At 42.3% G+C, this 19,552-nt stretch overlaps 4 protein-coding genes across 7 annotated transcripts in view; 2 read left to right on the forward strand and 2 right to left on the reverse strand.

Annotated features, from left to right (window-relative positions):
- LOC127599366 (zinc finger protein 614-like) overlaps window positions 1-19,552 on the reverse strand; it is a 150,148-nt gene that overhangs the window by 106,238 nt on the left and 24,358 nt on the right. The gene's annotated exons all lie outside the window — the stretch shown is intronic.
- Window positions 1-19,552, forward strand: part of LOC127599384 (zinc finger protein 572-like) — a 101,224-nt gene that overhangs the window by 25,776 nt on the left and 55,896 nt on the right. The window lies entirely within an intron of this gene.
- Window positions 414-8,373, reverse strand: dnd1 (DND microRNA-mediated repression inhibitor 1). Its single transcript, XM_052063253.1, has 5 exons — window positions 7,933-8,373; window positions 5,256-5,361; window positions 4,689-5,014; window positions 3,409-3,541; window positions 414-1,162 (listed from the first exon to the last, which is right to left on the reverse strand). Exons 1-5 carry the CDS (start codon window positions 7,948-7,950, stop codon window positions 627-629), a joined length of 1,119 nt encoding a protein of 372 aa, XP_051919213.1. The 5' UTR covers window positions 7,951-8,373; the 3' UTR covers window positions 414-626.
- On the forward strand, window positions 14,140-18,255 carry LOC127599290 (gastrula zinc finger protein XlCGF26.1-like). Of its 4 annotated transcripts, none has more exons than XM_052063152.1 (2): window positions 14,140-15,007; window positions 15,936-18,255. In XM_052063152.1, the coding sequence occupies exons 1-2, from the start codon at window positions 14,862-14,864 to the stop codon at window positions 17,575-17,577; spliced, it is 1,788 nt and encodes a 595-aa protein (XP_051919112.1). In that variant the 5' UTR covers window positions 14,140-14,861; the 3' UTR covers window positions 17,578-18,255. The 4 variants fall into 4 exon arrangements, with proteins under 4 accessions (XP_051919112.1, XP_051919114.1, XP_051919115.1 ...); XM_052063154.1 differs by having other exon boundaries at window positions 14,140-14,978; XM_052063155.1 differs by having other exon boundaries at window positions 14,140-14,675.

Here is a 19,552-nt window from a genome sequence, read left to right on the forward strand (position 1 = left end):
TTTATAATAAACGAGTCTTTGTTCGTGTCTAGTCAGCTAAGCTAAGCAACTGGAGAAGCCTCAAAGTCAGGGGTGTCCCCTCTTGGACCTCAAGGGCTGATGTGCAGCCTGTTTTCCATCTCTCCCTGCTAATTCAAAGCATCAGCTCATCAATAAGCTCTGCAGAAGCAGGTTAACGATCCTGATCGTTTAAGTCAGGTGTGTTGTGACAGGGAAAGATGAAAAACAGCCAGGACATCGGCCCTTAATGCCCGAGTTCGAACACCGCCGCTCCAAGAGTGGTTTATACAGACACAAAGAGGTATTAATTAGGTTTTTCTTCATTGAGATACTGTGTCAGTGCGTATATTACTAATTCAGGGAAGAATGATTTGCATGTATGTTTTAACAAAGATGCCACCAATCCATTTTCTTTTCACATTTATACAGAAACAAGTCAAGCAATAAAACACGTGCTAGTACAAAACAAGTTCAACCAAGTGAAATTATTCCATTAAAACTCGTAAATGATAATAATCATAAACATGCACAGGGTAACAAACCACAATCAACATCACATACCTCTTTTAAGAAAAGCACACAGCATGAACAAACAAGAACAAGGGCAGGGTAGGCTCCAAACAGATTCAGCGAAGAAAGACCTTCAGACCAATCACAGACTTCAGAAGCTGCTGAGCTACAGCCTCTCGAGCTCTCTCGATTGTGGTTGTGGCAGTGGGTCCTGGCAATATTCTAACTTCCCCTGGGAAGACTCCTAGGCCAAGGATACTCACCATAAAGGTTAAATGAAGGAATTCATCGGGTCCATCACCGCTGCAGAAAAACTCAAATTGTGGCATACCAATTCCACTCATTTCACAGCACTTTCGAAGGAAAGTCACTGGAGAGGCTGACAATGCTGGAGACAGATGCTCATGAGAGGTTGACTTAGGGACAACGGGTCCTCCCACAGCTCTGCAGAAATCAGCGGGAATCAATGAAGGCTTTTTTGGAGTAGGAGGAGGCTGGGCTAAAATCTTTGAGACGTTCGCCATGTTGGATGGAAGCGTCGGGGTTGAAGCCTTGAAGGATTTATATTTCTGAGGAAGGTGCAACTCATCTTTCACCTTTATTGGGGACTGCCACTGGACTGAGATGCGTATGCCAAAGCACCTCAGGAATCCTAGTGACAAAAACATGCACATTCGTATGTTCGATTTAACAAAGCATGAATGGAAGATAAAATAAAGGGGTTAAATTATTTCATTATCAGCGTTGCTGTCGGTGGGAGAAAAAAGACGATGATTCCGATATTGCTGACTGGTTGATGAAATAGTAGATTCACGGCATTAAAGCAGACAACCACAAATTGTATTTTCCACAATATTCCATCCATTCATTATCTGAACTGCTTCATCTCATTTTGAATTTTATACCTAGCACGTTCCTCCAAAAACTGGGACAGGGGCAAGAAACAACTGGGAAAGTTGAGGAATGCTCATCAAACACCTATTTGAAACATTCCACAAGTAAACAGGTTAACTGAGAAGAGCTGAGCCTTATGATAGGGTATAAAAGGAGGATCCCCAAAAGGCTCAGCTTTACACAAGCAAGGATGGGGTGAGGTTCACCACTTGGTGAGCAACTCCAAGGAGGCCTGGAAGGCTGATAACTGGTTTGACGATTTGAATAAGTTTTCACTGAACACCAAAGCTGTCTGTCAGCAGTAATGAGCTCTTCTTTTCTTTTTCTTTTTTTTGAGGGGACTTCTAAGGAGGGCACAATGTGATTGGCTGTTTGCAGAGTTAAGTGGGTGTCTGAAGTTAATTGCCTTCAATTAACTTTTTTTCCCCTCCTTCTCACCAAGCACTGTGGAGGAGGAGGAAGAGGGCAGGGGGCAGACGGAGGGAGGTCCGATGATAAAGACACTGTTAGTTACTTTTAAATAGATGCCTTTGCATTGTCCATCAACAAGCTTCTGGCATAATGTTGGCTGCATTTTTGACCATTCTTGCAGGCATAAATAGTTGGGTTCATTTAAATTGTTTGGGCTTAGGGCGCCATTATCGCAAAGCAAACTGCATTTCAGCAAAGATTCTGAGTTTATGGAGGAAAAATAAAACATCAAGCTTCCCCATCACTTTTATGAATCTCGCTCCATCGCTATTGATTTTGACGACAGCAGCGGCATTAAGTCAGACCTATCTTGAGCTGGAAGTGGTTGACGGCTGGCTGACAAAGAGTCTCTCAGGCCAGAAGCTTGACAATGTGTCTTGACGAAGGCGCATGTGAGAAGCGCCGTGCTTGTAGTATAGTAATAGTGACACTAAATACCATGTAGAACTGGACCAACTTGAGTTGAATACACCGATTGGCATTTGAAGTCCTGTCAATTTTTGCATCCACAGACGAGTGGGTTTTTCCATCGTGAGCCACATCAAAAATAAACACTATTCATGCCTCATGTGAGAGCTTGCAACCCTGCAGGAATATCTGTGTCACCATAAAAACCTTGATATGGATACGATTTGCAATGAATCTGAAGAGCAGAAACCATGTTATTATTTTGTAGAAATAAATATTACTAAGACAATAGAAGCACATTTTTATATTGCACCTGATATACTTATGTTTCATATTCAGGTCTACTGCATGCCACATAAGGAATTTGTGGAACAGTTATCAAAACTCAAAAATTAAAACTGGTAGTCAAACCTTGGTTTGCATCCATAATCCGTTCCAGAAGGCTGTTCGAAAACCAAAACCATGCTTAAAAAAAAAAAAAAGTTTATTGAACACATCTGCTCACAATGGAAAGCGACACGAGGAAGCGCCACTTCCTCGTCTACCCGTGGAAGCGTCACTTCCTTCTGTAAGGAAGGCGAGAGGAGTCAAGTGGCTCAGTTTGTTCGAGAACCGAAATTTGTTCATCATCCGAGGCATAAAAAACTTTTGGTTGAAAACCGAAGTGCTCGAGAACCGAGACGTTCGAAAACCGAGGTTTGACTGTATTTCTTATTTACCCTGTGATTATGCTTCAGCTGCGTGACGTTACAATTACAAATACAAAAAAACAAAGGCACATTTCTTTGAAAAAATACAATGAGGGATAAATAATATAAAATAATATATATATAAAAATAATTTAGATAAATAATATAAAAATAATGTGGTCTGTTTTTTCTTCAGAGTGCATAGGAATCGGATGTTTTGCTCTCTTAATTAAACCTGGAAATTAGCCCGTCGTTTGTTTGTAGTTTCTAGATTTCACAACTTAATACACCATTGCGCTCATAGACGTGTGCTCCGAGTTCGAATTTAATGAAAATGTGCTCAAATGGCACTTCTGTCGCAAAAAGTTGTTGAGCCCATGTTAACTTCCGACCACAACTAGATGTCCATCTCCTGCAGCTGCAAAAGTTCACTCACCTTCCACGAGTACCCTCTTTGCCATAGAAGCCGCATAGTGAGATGAGAAGATGACTAGGGCTGACACACCCTCTTTTTCAGGTCCAGGCTTCAGAGAAAGGCTCTCAACCCCTTCTACCATTTCGCAAAGTACCTGGTAGTGAGAAAAATGGTAGAAAAGATGATACAGTACAATCCATCCATCTGAACTGATATAGCCTCACGATGGTCGCGGACATGCTGGAGCCGAGCCTAGCTGATTTCGGGCAGTAGGCGAGGTAAACCCTTGAACTGGTTGCCAGCCAATCGCAGGGCACACACTTACATTGATGGATTGTGATTGGATTTTGTAGTAGGGGAAAGAAAACGCCAGACTCTTTGGTGTTAAGTAGATACAATTTTGTGGCTGAAACACGCGAGGACATGTAGGTATTCCATTTGTGGTATTTTATTGACAGTTGATTTTGGCGTGGTTTCAGCCCACTCAACGGACATGCCCACAATATCAGCGCGGCGTGATTTTTCACAATTTTGAAGCCGCATTTTATAGACTTGGCCAATCACTTGGATTTTTGTGTGTTTTTGACAGTAGTCTTCTGACTGGTGCATCAATTCAAATTAACATGTTTATTTTCACTTTACAGGGACTTTAAGTGCTTCTTTTCATCTGTATTTACATATCGTGAACTGAAGACCTACAATCCAACCATCTTGTTGCATCTATTGGCTATCTACGTCGGGATCACCATCAAGGGGTGTCAAATTTTTGTTTCAGGCCACATTGTAGTTACAGTTTCCCCACAGAGGGCCGTTAGGAGTGTGAAACCATCTGCATGTTTCAGGGTCTCACCACAACAAATTGATGGAGAACTAGTTTTGAAATCAGAAGTCAAGGACAAAAGTTCTTCGAGCCGTTCCAACTGCAATATCGCAACATTATTACTTAGTACATATGACAATTTTGTAATTTGAGTACACATTTTTGCAAGAATCATTGGAAATTGACACACATGACTTAGTTTCATGGGCTACATGAAATGATCTGAATGTGCAATAGAAAGTAACTCACATGAATTGTTTGACACTATTTTTATGCAGAATGCCCTTCCTGACGCAACTCACCTATTTTTTAAGAATGTGTTTATTTTGCAGATTTGAGACCGGATGTTGCCAGCATTGGGACAATGGCTGAGACTCAAACGCACAAAAGGTTTCGCCCACTAATCGACCAGTGCCAACACTCCAGCCTTGTACAGTACGGTACATATTATTATACGAAGGGGTTAAGATAACTGCAATACCTTAAGAAGCTCATCTTGCTTGACGGTGGCTGGTAAATTTGTGAGGTTGACGTGCCTCTTCTCAGTGCTAAGGCATACATTTAAGCGTGCACCTGGCAAAAGCATGTGACCATGTAGCTGGCGAATAGCATTTTTAGCCACATCTGCAGAGCCATATTTGGCATAAGCAAATCCACGGTTTTGTCCGCTGAAGTTCATCATGAGTCGAAACTCCCACAGTGGCCCCACCGAACTGAAGAGAGGAATCAGCAAGTCCTCGTAGACATCTTCTGGGATGTTGTTGATGAAAACCTCACATTTTATTCCAGGGGCTGGCCCCATCCATACTTTGAAAGCAATGAAGAGAAAGAGAAAATTGGTGCAGTTCACTATTTTTAAGTATTGCGCACATAAAGTCCTTGCAATAATATCTGTATGAAATGCATGTTGTAAATAGGGTAAAAAAACTGCTCAGCTTGCTAAATTTGCCACCCTAATTCAAATTCAACAAGTAAATTGAAATTTAGAGGGCACTGCCAATTTAATTCTGAATTTCGTACAGCCCAGGTGTATAGAATCCATTCTCACCCTCAGGTGGTCCTCCATATTTCCGCTGGCCATTAACTTGAGTGACCTTTGTATTGGTTCTTTTAAGCCAGGTTTCCAGTGCCTGCAATCGCTCAACATTCAGCACCTAAGAAGAAAGCAAGAAGAAACTCCATAGTGAAAACCAACCTCCTTTGTAAATCAAAAATGTTCATTTGAGAATAACGCACTAAATATATATCAAGGTACATGAGGTGTGAATGCGCAACAACAGGCATTTGTTCTATTTATTTTTTATTTTTTTAAACATCCGTTCCCATCTCAGGTGTGGAGATTCCTTTAGTGATGTGACAAAGTCATTTTCATGAGTTACAACTCTTACAACTGCTACGCTATTAAGATAAGATAAGATAAGATAAGAAAACCTTTATTAGTCTCGCAATGGAGAAATTCCCAATTCACAGCAGCAAAGTTAACAACAAAATATAGGAGCTGCTGGAAAGGCAGCCACTCTCGCGGCGCCATTTTGAAGTCAAAATAACAAAAATCCTACTCGGGCGCCATCTTGACTTCAAAATAAAACACTGCTATGAATTATGAGAAGACACATTAGAAACAAAACATGAGAATCATGAACAAAAACGTGCAACATTTTTTTTTTTAACTTCCACTCAGATTGTCTGTCCTTTCAGTGTGGCTAGAGCGCATGTAACTTCAGATCACTTTTGGAATTCACAAAAGTAGTTGTTTTTGTTGAGGCACAGATTAAACGTGTATTCCTCGTCACTGTCCCCACTATCACTGAGACATCTGACCACAGGAGGAGCCCTACTCTGAGGTCCTCCTGCTCATAATGTCAGCCTGGAATGGCCATAGTCAATGGACGCTACAGCTTCTTGTTTACTTACAAACTTAGCTTGTGGCAGACGTGTACACATTTTGAGCGTGACGTCTCTGATCCACTGGTGAAAGGACACTTTGATTCTCTACAACCGCTTAAAACAACAAAGCGTATGCAGGAACAGTCGCTAAGATTGCATGACTGTCCAGGTTTTATGTTATGTGTTGTGTTAAATATTTTGTTGCTTTATGGTCACTGTTGATGTTATGTTTATGTTAAGAAACCTACCTTGGGACTACATCTGAAAATGAGCATTTATGCCAAGTCTGGCGCATTTACACTGTTTATTCTTGTGTTGATTAATGTGATAATGAAATAAATAACAAAACAAACAAATAATCAACGTGTCATTCAATTCACATCATTTCTCTCAATTATTGTCATGGGAAATTTTATATTGCTCTTAGTGTACACAATTGGCTTGAGTTGACACCGCTAAAGAAACTAATGTCTCTTGCGCCAGTCACCCAATCATCATTGAACTTCCTCTGGTGTGTCACATCGCCACGTGTGTTATCCAACCAACTGGGTGCTTGTATTGTGATCAGCTATACAATACAATACATGCTGATTTATATAGCGCTTTCACAACAGCGGCAGCTGTAACAAAGCGCTTAACAAAAAAGTAAAATAATAAACACATCTACACAGCTACATCAATAGCATAGAACTGCATTGAGTGAGTTAATGCCGCGATAGACCGAAAACCCTTTACTGGTACATGGCAAATGACGCAATGGACACCCCTGTTTAAAAGCTACAATTTTAATACTGTAATACCACAATATTTTTGAGCTATCATACCATCAGAATCTAGTTGTGTCTATTGGGGACCCTTGCTCTTGACAGCTTTGGTTTGGAGATGGACTTTCTGGTCCGAAATCTTCCATTTCTTTCTCCAGATAAAGTGTTTTGTTGATTTGCCCTTCTGATTTGGCCATTATCTTATGTAATTATGAAGGATCTCACATATTTGGTTGGATATTCCTTTCAACTGTCAGGAAAAAAGTATTTGTTGAGTTAGGGAATTTCATATTACCTGTATAGTGCTCACAATTATTAGTTGTCGGTATTATAATATTGCAAAAACAACAACAAAAAGAATTAGCACTAAATCACTACAACAAATTTTAAGTTACTGAAAATATATATTAAGTCTGAAAAAGTATTCTGCAGATTAGAAATTGTAAAGGGAAGCAACCACCCCGTGAAATGTAGCTTTTTTCTGGTCCAAAACATTTGATGTTTCTAACGACAGTAGTAACCATGTCCCCCGGTTGGTTCAAATTGTGTTCAGTTAAAAAAAGTAACGTCATGCAAAAAAATAAAAAATAACGAAATGCAACAGAAATCGCCTCTGTTCTTATTTTACCCACTAAAACGCTGAATAAGGATGAACCTAACATCTTAATTAGTTTAAATTAGCTCACCATAGTTTAACACTCATTGCGGGGCATTCAACTTAGTATTTAGTCACGTTGTAAATACTAAAGTGTTGAATAAACTCCGAGAGAGCCGCGACAATGGCACAGTATGCAATTAAATAGTGCGCCACAAACGCGCCGGAGTTTGGTAAATGCGAAAAACACCGAAAGTTAGTAAATATTCAACTCTAGGGAAGCATATCATCCTTGCAAGACACTTCACAAATGAGTAGCAAGCGTAGTGTTTTCGTAAATAGGCCTAAACAACGCCGTGCTCGTTCATTTGTGAATGCTGGCCAACGATTTAAGTACTATTGCGCGTGGAGTCAACAACACGCAAAAGACGCACGTGCGAGAGGACGGTCGTAAAGGGGATTTTAAAAAAATACTGTACCTGGATTTGGTTATGCATCTTTTACGGTGATTTATGTCCAGCTAATCGAGACGCCTGCCACGCCCGAGGTGGTGTTGTGAGGCCGTAACGGTGGAGTCAAGATAGCGCCACCCCAAAAAGAGACTTGCAGATCTCGGGTGGTATTATCGATAAAGGTACTTTTTTGGGCTACCAAACAATATTCGAAACTTGGGGGGAACAACGAAAAAAGCTGTTGCTCGCACCATTTCAACCACTGGAAAGTTGGTGTTTTTATCATGAATTTTTTTAACGTGCATAGCCAGTGTCGTTTCCAACTCAGTACACTGCATGAGTGCTTTCTGCTGGGGTACTGCAATTAAGCTTAGTCAAGTGCTTAATGACATTTGGCTGGATGTGTGCACCGTACCTGAACCGAAGAGCGACAGTGAGGAAGCCAGCTAGGCTCTCTTCAGTGAGAGAGGAAAGGGGCTGGAAGGAGATTCTAAATGGCCGTAATGTTTCTGGAAATAGCTAGTTTTGAATGCGTGCTACGGTGCAACTAGATTCCACATTTACTGATTTCCGATTCCAATTGTAGCCGTTTGGGAAATGTCAATACAGCCATTTTGTGTTGCCTAACCTTACTCAACCGGCCAGGATGGTCAATTTTTCACAAACCGGTTCGATTCATGTATTTTTTTTTATCAGGACAATTATAATAACTTGTATTTTCAATTATATCCATTTGTTTTGGAGAAAGCACAACAGAAATTGCGACTTTAAAAACATCCATCCATTTTCTGGTCCACTTATCCTTACAAGGGTCGTGGAGGGTGCTGGAGTCTAGCCCAGCTGTCTTTGGGCAGTAGACAGGGGACACTCTGAACCGGTTGCTAGCCAATCGCAAGACACACAGAGACGAACAACCATCCGGGCTCACAATCACACGAAGGGACAATTTAGAGCAGGGGTGTCCAAACTTTTTGCCAAGGGGGCCAGATTTTATGTGGTAAAATGTCGGGGGGCCGACCTTGGCTGACATTCTTTACATCAGGTGTCACCATCGTCATCAGGCGCCGACAGGTATGGCAGCCTCGGTCACACGCTCCCTAGTATTATCCCTGTTTTTGTCATTTTCGTTTGTTTTTGGCGACCCTGAGCGGCTTACTTACACGAGGGAAAAGTTGCTGCGCATTGGGGAGTCTACGCTCGGTCTTTTTTCACCAGCACACGAAAATCCACAAGGTTTTTCGGAGCTAATCGCGAGCGGAGCGGCTGCGCTGTACGGAGCATGGAGACGCCGCCGGAGGAGGGGGAAGCGAGCCGGCGTGCTCGTCAAGCTCAGGCAGCGCGGATTTCGAACCCCGCTCCCATCGATCCATCTTGCTAATCTACGATCTCTGCCAAACAAGATGGATGAACTTCTTCTCCTCACAAAGACCAACAAAACATTTGCACGTTCTGCTGCGCTCTGCTTCACTGAAACCTGGCTCAGTGACCGCCATCCAGATCCCGCGCTACATCTACCCGGCTTCCGCCTTCTCCGAGCCGACCGCGACACGGAGCTATCGGGGAAATCGAAAGGTGGTGGGATTTGCTTCTATATCAACGAAGAATGGTGCACTGATGTCACGAAGCTCGACGCACACTGCAGCCCGGACCTGGAGTCGCTGTCTTTAAACTGCAAGCCATTCTACTCGCCACGTGAGTTCACCTCCTTTTTACTAGTCGGTGTTTACATTGCGCCACAAGCTAACGCTAACACGGCGATACAAACGCTAGCCGAACAAGTAAACAAACTCGAACTAAAATACCCAGAGTCACCCCTGATCATTTTGGGCGATTTTAATAGAGCACATCTTAACCGTGAACTTCCCAGATATAAGCAGCACATAGACTGTTTCACCAGAGAAGGCAACATTCTAGATCACTGCTATACAACAATCAAAAATGCATACCGATCGGTCGCCCGCGCAGCATTGGGTCTTTCTGACCACAATTTAATCCACTTAATACCTACATACAGACAGAAACTCAAATGTGTTAAACCGGTTGTTAAGACTGTGAAAAAATGGACAGATGAAGCAAAGCTAGCTCTACAAGAATGCTTAGACTGCACTGATTGGGGCGTCTTTGAAACTTCAACGGGCACACTGGATGAATACACAGACACTGTAACATCATACATCAGTTTCTGTGAGGACATGTGTGTACCAACGAAGTCGTTCTGCTCCTTCAACAATAACAAGCCATGGTTTACTCCCAAACTCAGGCAACTCAGGAAAGAGAAAGAGGCCGCATTTAGAAGTGGAGATCGGGCACTGTACAAACATGCCCGAAACCAATTGACGAAGGAAATTAACATCGCAAAGAGAAGCTATGCAGAGAGGCTGAAAAAACAGTTCTCTGCTAACGACTCTGCATCTGTATGGAATGGCCTGAAAGCAATCACTAACTATAGAATGCCATCCCCCCAAACAGTGAACAATAAGGGTCTTGCTAATGAACTAAACATGTTTTTCTGCCGATTTGAAAAGGACACCCCCATTTCCCACACACACCCACCTCTACCAGAAACCACTCTACCTAGCCCCCCACCCTCTTTTTCTCCACTACAGATCCACGAACAGGACGTGAGACGGCTCTTCAAGCAGCAAAAGATCAAGAAAGCTCCGGGGCCCGACAAAGTGTCCCCCTCCTGCCTGAAAGTCTGCGCTGACCAGCTGGCTCCGGTCTTCACACAAATCTTCAACAGATCCCTAGAGCTGTGCGAGGTCCCATCCTGCTTCAAACAGTCTACCATCATCCCAGTTCCCAAGAAATCGGCAACATCGGAACTGAACGACTACAGGCCTGTCGCCCTGACGTCTGTGGTCATGAAGTCCTTTGAACGCCTTGTGCTGAACCACCTAAAGAACGTCACTGGACCCCTGCTGGACCCTCTCCAGTTTGCCTACCGGGCAAACAGGTCTGTGGAAGACGCAGTCAACATAGGTCTGCACTACATCCTCGAGCACCTCGACAGCACAGGGACCTACGCAAGGATTCTGTTTGTGGATTTCAGCTCTGCGTTCAACACCATCATCCCGGAACTCCTCACCCCCAAACTACTCCACCTCGGTGTGTCCCCTACGATCTGCCAGTGGATCCTCAGCTTCCTGACGGGACGGACACAACAGGTGAGACTGGGAGCAACAACATCATCAATACGCACTACCAGCACTGGTGCCCCACAGGGATGTGTCCTCTCGCCACTGCTCTTCTCTCTCTACACAAACGATTGCACCTCAACAGATCCAGCTGTCAAACTCATAAAGTTCGCAGACGACACCACGGTCATCGGTCTCATCAAAGACGGCGACGAGTCTGCGTACCGCCAACAAGTGGAGCAGCTGGAGCTTTGGTGCGGCCGACACAACCTCGGGCTGAACACGCTCAAAACTGTAGAGATGATCGTGGACTTCAGGAAACATTCTTCTCCTCAGTTGCCCCTCACACTATCCAACTGCCCTGTGTCAACCGTCGAGACCTTCAAGTTCCTGGGAATCACAGTCTCCCAGGACATGAAGTGGGAAGCCAACACCATCTCCATCCTGAAAAGGGCCCGGCAGCGGATGTACTTCCTGAGGCTGCTGAGGAAGCATGGCCTGCCACAGGAGGTGCTACGACAGTTCTACACGGCAGTCATCGAATCAATCCTGTGTTCTTCCATCACGGTTTGGTTTGGGGCCGCCACAAAAAAGGACAAAATCCGACTTCAACGGACAGTTAGGACGGCAGAAAAAATCGTTGGCACCGCCCTACCCACTCTTGAGGACTTGCACACTGCAAGAATCAAGACAAGGGCACGGAAAATCCTCCTGGATCCCCCGCACCCTGCCCACCACCTTTTTCAGCCACTCCCCTCAGGCAGACGCTACAGATCCATGCGCACCAAATCCAGTAGACACTTAAACAGCTTCTTCCCTCTAGCCATTAACTCCTTAAACAGTCACTGACAGTCACTCTTCTTGCACCACAAAATGGTACTTCAAAACTACTGGTTACTCTAAAATGGTTCAATGATTTTGTTGTTTACGATGATACTAGTGCAGCGTGTTATACCGGAGACAAATTCCTTGTGTGTTCTACATACTTGGCCAATAAAGATGATTCTGATTCTGATTCTGATTCTGATTCTGATTCTGACCAACATTTTTTAGGGTGAGAGCAACTTCATGTGTACCGATTGTGTGAAGGGCTACCAAATTGATACACGTCTGAAATAACATATTTGTCCAAAATACCTTCAATAATATGAGGATGTGTTATTTTTAATACTTGATGATTTAAATTGTCAGACTTTGATCGTGTTTCGAAATGTCTCACAGTACTGCCAATGTTTGCATTTTTAAATCATAATTTCTACTAGCAAATCACAATGTCCAGGCACTGGCGGGCTACTCAAGTGGTCTTCACGGGCTACCTGGTGCCCGCGGGCACCATGTTGGTGACCACTGCTTTACATTATATATTGTTCAACAAATTTTAGTAAGCCAGTCTGTTTCACATTTCCATTTTTATTTTAATTTCAACAATCTTAAGAATTTCTTTTGGTTCATTTGAAACAGGTATATCACATGCAACTGCTTATTCACTTGACTTTTTCTTAAACAGAAGTCTCCTGAGTGCAAATTGATTTGAAACATAAAATGTATCACCAAGACTTTTCAATAGTCACAAAACCTTTGACTCGAACAACAGGGAAATGAACAAGCAATACACATATCCACAACTGCAAGGATCATTTGAAATATGACATATCAGTCAATATAAACACGGAGTGATGTCTTGTTAACTCGTGAGTGATGCCCTCTAGTGTCTAAATGCTATTACTCATTTAGTGAATGCTATTACTCATTTAGCCGCTAGAGGGAAGCAGTAATCTATGAAACATCACTCACCAGTCTACGAGACCTCAGTCAATGAAACACGTGTTCCATTGCGCCCAACCTGCGGGCCAGACGGCACTGATTTTATGACAGGGGCCGAGGGCCGGATGAAATTCGACCGCGGGCCGGATTTGGCCCCCGGGCCGGACTTTGGACTGATTTAGAGTGTTCAATTAAACTGCCATGCATGTTTTTAGAATGTAGGAGGAAACCGGAGTACCTGGAGAAAACCCACGCAGGCACGGGCAGATCATGCAAACGCCACACAGGAAGGCCGGAGCTGGAATCGAGCCCAGTATCTCTGCACTGTGAGGTCAACGCGCTAACCACTGTATCACCAGGCCGCCCGACTTTAAAACCAACCCAGGGAATAAGCAAAATGGACCAACCCCCTCCCTCCATGTGGTGGAAGTCACGGGAGGAACCACAGACTATTTGTCCATTCAAAATCATTGTCAATATAACGGCAATATTTTTTAAATCGCTGGATCAAATGGCCCCGTGGACATCTTGACTGAGGCTCACTTCAACCTATGAAGCCTACATTCAGCTTAGGTGCAGTTTTTGTCACGTCTCTCTATTTTGATCGTAGCAGTTTATCTGAAATAGATCCAGCCAACTCGCACTACAACACTGCTGCCTCTTTGGGTGGATACAATATAAAGCGTTCACCCTGCTATGTTTGCACAGGTGATGTGCGACCGCGATGGGGATGACCGGAGACGGTGCCTGGGACGCGACCTCCTCCGTCGCACCGGCTGGTGCTTCTGGCTGCCTGACCGGCGGTGGTGAACGTGGCCAGTGGTGAGCATGGAGCTTCTGTGGAAAGTTAATCCAACCTCAACAAGCCACGAGAGCTAGTGGAAGCTAACAGCCATGGCTGCCTGCTTCTCTGCCGTAACAAAAAATTGACGTCACTAAATGTCCAAAACTACTACCAATCCTCACCAAAATTGATATACGTATTCCTACTAGTGTCCGCCTGAATTTGTGGAGGGTAGAGTGACGTTTCTTCACGGCAGCTCATATTCACATTTCACCTTACACAGGTTGAATTGATCAAGAGAATTGTGAAATATGAATTTTGGTGGCAACCATCACCCTTTTAGGCACGAGGTGGCAACATAACCTTACAAATTAAGCCAGGGAAGAATACAGTGCTTGCCACCCCAAAGTTACAAGCCTAATGTATGGGGGTTGAAATCGATTAGGCTGTAAGAACATTAACGACAATACAATCACACACAATGCAATAATACAATACACGAGGTTTGACCAAGTGGAGTTGCCGTAGTCGTACTTCCGCTCAGCTAGATTGATGACGTTTTTTTCTTCACTTAATCACACGAAGTACCGGTACCCTAAATAATGATTCCCGAATTGGTACTGAGTGTCTTTTAGCCTCGACGTGGTACGCCTGTCACGACTTTATTGCATTAAAACATTAATAACTAAAATCTTCTCGACGGCGTAAATTCGTCTCATAGCACGTTAGTTTCTCGACCTAGCTTAGCTGAATCGAGTTTTGCTCAGATAACCAAGAAATACCCTGGCTATCAAAGAATAGCTAAGCAGGGATCAAGTGTGAGTGTTAAGTGTTGTGATTTTAGTGTGAAAAAAGATGTGAAAGAAGCGTACGGGGAGGAAGTTTTTTTCCCCAACATCGGCCACTGGTCGCTGTCTTTCAAGCAGCCTCAACTTATGTTACACGGCTAGGTTAGTATACTTATTCCTCTCAAAATGATCCAAACTACGGCATTCCATCTGTTGTAACATTAATACACACTAGTCTGTACGTTGGGCATCTGATGGGGCGTCACCAACATTGAACACGATTTTGATCAGAAAGAGGTAAATTGTGGGTCAGCATGAACTGAAATTTCCAGATCCCCCTGCCAGTTGTGTTTTCACTACATTCCACTCTGCATTATCCCCCGATGCTTTAATGTTTGTCATACATTGGCCACGTGATCACATTGTAGCATTTTTCCTGAACGAGCCGGCTTGTTTGGAACGACACGTGCGACGTTTTTGCCTATGCATACGACCAACTCTACCTGGACAAGTATACCGTCGACTAGAGTGTTTGTCTGTGGCACACGAGTGTGTTTCCACCTGTTGAAAGTTCTATTCCGAGGAGGAGAGCTTACCCTGGTGAGCACCAGGTTGTCCCCAAGGACCACGTGAGTTCAAAAAAATTACACTTGTCAACAGTTTTTAGTTTAGTTTTTGTTTTTAATCAGCGATGCAAGTAAACCTTTTGAGATTTTTTTCTGTAGCACATCAAGTGTTTATAATAATATAACGACTACAGGTACTAAAAATTATAATGTGTTTAGTAACATTTATGAATTAAGGGTTAGGCTCAGCAACAGGTGGATTTTTTTTCAGAAACGTCAACTATAAATTAAAACTCATTGTAAAATGCATATTGTGCAATTCAATAGGTTAACTTTGAAAATAAAATAAACGAAAACGTCTAAAACCTGATATGCTCGAAAAAAAAGGAAAAAGAACAGCAATCAATGTTAAAAAATACGTTTCGGGATACAACAATATAATATTATAGGTCATTTAAGCAAGTTTGTTATTTCAGAAGTGCGTCTCACACTGGTAGCCCTTCATATAAGATAAGATATCCTTTATTTGTCCCACAATGGGGAAATTTACAATATCAATTAGGATCCAAGAATTAGCATCATTTGGTTGGTAGTTCAGAGATAGTGCTAAGAGAATTGTCAACGATCCCTCTTTCTGTATTCTCCCGATTTGTGAAATATTATAGGAGAAGATTTGTTGCTATTTTGTTGGAGGAAAGTGGTTGTACAAAGTAATAACACCAAGGGTGGTCAACAGTAAGTGTGGCACACTTGATTTGATGTAAAAATCATTATTAATTTGTATGGGAATTTTTTAAAGTGAATAAATTAAGTTGAATTAAAGGTTTAATTTTCCTCTTTTAAAAATGGTCCTGTTGTCTAGGGGGGAAAAAAACTAAAAGAACTCGAATAATTAGCGGCTAAAAACACTTCTAACCAAGGTTGCCAGTAGTTATCTGCTCGACTTTGCTAAACCATGTGTGTTTGTCTTCTTGTTTCCTGCAAACATCAGTGAAGATCATCGGCCTGAGCAGCAGAAGTGGTGCTCAAGAATGGAGAGGCCGCCGCAGGAGCCCAACCCCATGAAAGAGGAAGAGCGACTGGAGCCCTTTTTCCACATTAAAGTGGAAGAGGAGCCAAAGTCCCCACACATTAAAGAAGAAGAGCAAGAGGATGATATCACCAAGTTTTTATTGACCGATGACATTTCAAAGAGTGAAGAAGGTAATGATGACCACTGTGAGGGATCCCAATACAAGAGCTTCTTGGCTTCAGTCTCAGATAGTGACAACATAACATCACACTCTTCTGATACCGATGATGATGATGAACAACACTCTCTTGGTGATATGGCATGTCGCACTGACAACAAACGTGTGAAATGTTCTCAGTGTGACAAAACATTTTTCAATAAGTCATCGTTGAAAACGCACGCAAGAACGCACACAGGCGAAAAACCTTTTGCCTGCTCAGTTTGTGGGAAAAAGTTCACCCAAAAAGGACAGGTAATAGCACACAGTAGAACACACACTGGAGAGAAGCCTTTTGCCTGCTTAGTTTGTGATAAAAGATTCTCGAGAAAGGGAGATTTAAGAACACACAAAAGAACACACACTGGGGAGAAACCTTTCGTCTGCTTGGTTTGTGGTAAATGTTTCTCTAAAAAGACAAATTTAACAACTCACAAAAGAACACACACTGGTGAGAAGCCTTTTGCCTGCTCAGTATGTGGTCTTAGATTCACTCAAAAGACAAATTTAACAACACACACAAAATCACATGCTGAAGAAAAACCTTTTGCCTGCTTAGTTTGTGGAAAAACATTCTATGCAAAGACAAATTTAACAACGCATACAAGAATACATGCTGGAGAGAAGCCTTTTGCTTGCTCAGTTTGTGATAAAAGATTCTGTTCAAAGACAAATTTAGCAGCCCACACAAGAACACACACTGGAGAGAAACCTTTTGCCTGCTCAGTTTGCGGTAAAAGCTTCTCGAGAAAGACTCATTTAGCAGCGCACACACGAACACACACCGGAGAAAAACCCTTTGCCTGCTCAATTTGCAGTATAAGTTTCAGTGTCCGTTCAACATTGGTTCAACACATGGGAACACACACTGGGCAGAAAACGTTTGCCTGTTCATTTTGTGGGAAAAGTTTCACCCGTAAGGAAAAATTGAAGATACATGAAAGAACACACAATGTAGAAAACCCTTTGTCCTTTTCAGTTAGCGGTGAAAGCTTCGCAGAAAAGGCAAGTTTAACACCATGCAGAAGTATACATGCTAGAGAGAAACCTTTTGCCTGCTTAGTTTGTGGTAAAACATTCACACGTAAGGAAAAATTGAATATACACACAAGAACACATACTGGAGAAAAACCTTTTGCCTGTTCAGTCTGCAGTAAAACATTCACACGTAAAGAAAAATTGAACATGCACACAAGAACCCACACTGGAGAAAAGCCTTTTGCCTGTTTAGTTTGTGGTAAAAGATTCTCTAAAAAGACAAGTTTGACAACACACACTAGAACACACAGTGGTGAGAAACCATTCAGTTGCAGTGTTTGTGAGTTAAGGTTTAATGAAACATGTCAACTTAAGAAACACAAGTGTGCTGGTGAGAGGAGCAGCAGCTATGAAGCTGCAGAATAAACTGGGGCTGTCATGGGCATTCTTGACTCATTTTCTACTCCCTTAATCACTGTATGAAGATGTTTGTACAGTGGGCTATGGACTGTAGGTGGCTCATTTGTCAAATGTTTTGATAGCATGTCAGGGATTTTTTTCTTCTTTTTTCTTTCTACAGAACACACACTATACAACTGAATCACACCGAGAAGCACAGTCGAAAGATTTTGTTGTTATTCTGCCAAGTTATCAAAACGGGTGTTTTATCTACTTGACAATAAAAATTGTTTTCTTTTGTATTTATGTACATTTCAATGTCTGTATTTTTTTAAAGATTAGTCTGTACGTCAGTCTTTGTACACAAGTAACAGTTGGATTCAGCTTTTCGAATTCATGCCAGGAGAGTTTGGCTGAAGGAGGACACACTAAAAATGTGACTGTTAGCTATTCATGTGGCCAAAGCTGAATAAATAGAATCTCTACGTATCCTTAAAATAAATATGAATTTGGGACTTATTGCTTGACAAAGGGTGACTTTCAACACGGCATTGGTGGCAGCTGTAATTTGGGTGCATCTCCTGGCATTTGGAGCTGTTGTCTCTTCTAGCCAGCCATGCAACATGGCTATCTGAACTCGTTCTTTGGAGCAGCAAGTTGGGAAGACTAACATGACTCGTGATCTATTCAAAGCCATTTCAGACGTCCCCATGAGGTAGGGGGGGGGGGGGGGGGGGACACTGGGAGTCACAAAACCCTTTTGACAGCAAGTGAGAATAGCATTATGTCTGTTTTTTCCCCACCTCTTTGTATTGAAAACTATAGTGTATTTTGTTGATGAAATTAATAAACTGCTTCAGGGAGCACAAAAATGTGTATCATCATAGCTCTACACAATTGTATTTCTGCATAGACACGTTGCCAAAGTATGTGTTAGAAGCAAATCTTACAGCCGAAGTAACCCCTGGATACTGTAACAACAAAAGCCAGTCTCAGAATAGGACAGAAGGGCTTTTTTCACTCTGATGTTTCTTGTTTGTAATATATCGTCACCTTACTAAATCAATGCCCTAAGTCGCCCCCCCCCCCCCCCCCGTTTTTCACCAAACATGAAAAACTGAACCTCATACTGATTGTTACACTAATTAATAAGGGGTGGAATTGAATAATATGTCTCAGGACGTAGCCGATTTTAGCAGCACAGCTGGCTACATCATGCGATGTTTAGGGGAAAAAAAAAAAATATGACCATTATTTTACTGGGATGACAATATTCTAAATCTGATTTATATACACTATGTAACTTGGTGATATATTACTGTTATTAAATTATGGCGGAAATAACGCAACAGCACACAGTGTGTCACCTGCATCCTGTCAAAGGTACGAGGAGTGCACAGTAGTGAGTCGCATCTTGATAGTTCGGATAAGTCAAGTCAAGTCAAGTCAACAGTATTTATAGAGCACTTTCAAACAGCCATCGCTGCATACAAAGTGCTGCACATGGAGCGATTTAACATATACAATAAACAGTAAGACGAATCAGTAATAAGTAATAAGTAATAAGGCGGTAGAAAGCACAATAAAAATAATAAATACACAAATGCACAATAATGTGGCAATGCGTCGAGGTTTCTCTTATAGTTCTATGTGGTACGCTCAAATAATCAAATTGACCGTTGGGAGCATCATTTTGTTAAAGTGACATGTGCCTTTGTTAAGTGAACCACTGTTAGTGAACGGTAACAATCATTGACAGTTTAAACATGTAATGACAAATGCCGACCAGCGGGAGGCACTAATGCAACAACTGTTGTCTCCTTGAAGTGTGACAGTAAAGTATGCGAGACGGCGTGTTTATACTGTTTTGAAATTGCATTCATGTCTACAGTGAGCGTAATTATCTGCCATGAAACAGAATACTTTTAAGTCACTTGTTTTGTGTGTGTACTGTGTGCGCTTAAACCCGAATATTACTCGGAAAGTTTAGCGTGGTTGCTGC

This window comes from Hippocampus zosterae, chromosome 4 (genome assembly GCF_025434085.1).
Source record: "Hippocampus zosterae strain Florida chromosome 4, ASM2543408v3, whole genome shotgun sequence".
Lineage (NCBI taxonomy): Eukaryota > Metazoa > Chordata > Actinopteri > Syngnathiformes > Syngnathidae > Hippocampus > Hippocampus zosterae.

What these genes read in the sequence shown, in the direction of transcription:
- LOC127599290 (XM_052063152.1), top strand. Translation starts at nt 14,862, where the DNA reads ATGCATACGACCAACTCTACCTGGACAAGTATACCGTCGACTAGAGTG. An exon ending in AGGTTGTCCCCAAGGACCAC is followed by an intron (nt 15,008 to 15,935) that starts GTGAGTTCAAAA and finishes TGCAAACATCAG; the next exon opens with TGAAGATCATCGGCCTGAGC.
- dnd1 (XM_052063253.1), bottom strand. An exon ending in AGCAAGATGAGCTTCTTAAG is followed by an intron (nt 3,542 to 4,688) that starts GTATTGCAGTTA and finishes TCTCACTACCAG; the next exon opens with GTACTTTGCGAAATGGTAGA. An exon ending in AAAGAGGGTACTCGTGGAAG is followed by an intron (nt 1,163 to 3,408) that starts GTGAGTGAACTT and finishes TTTTGTCACTAG; the next exon opens with GATTCCTGAGGTGCTTTGGC.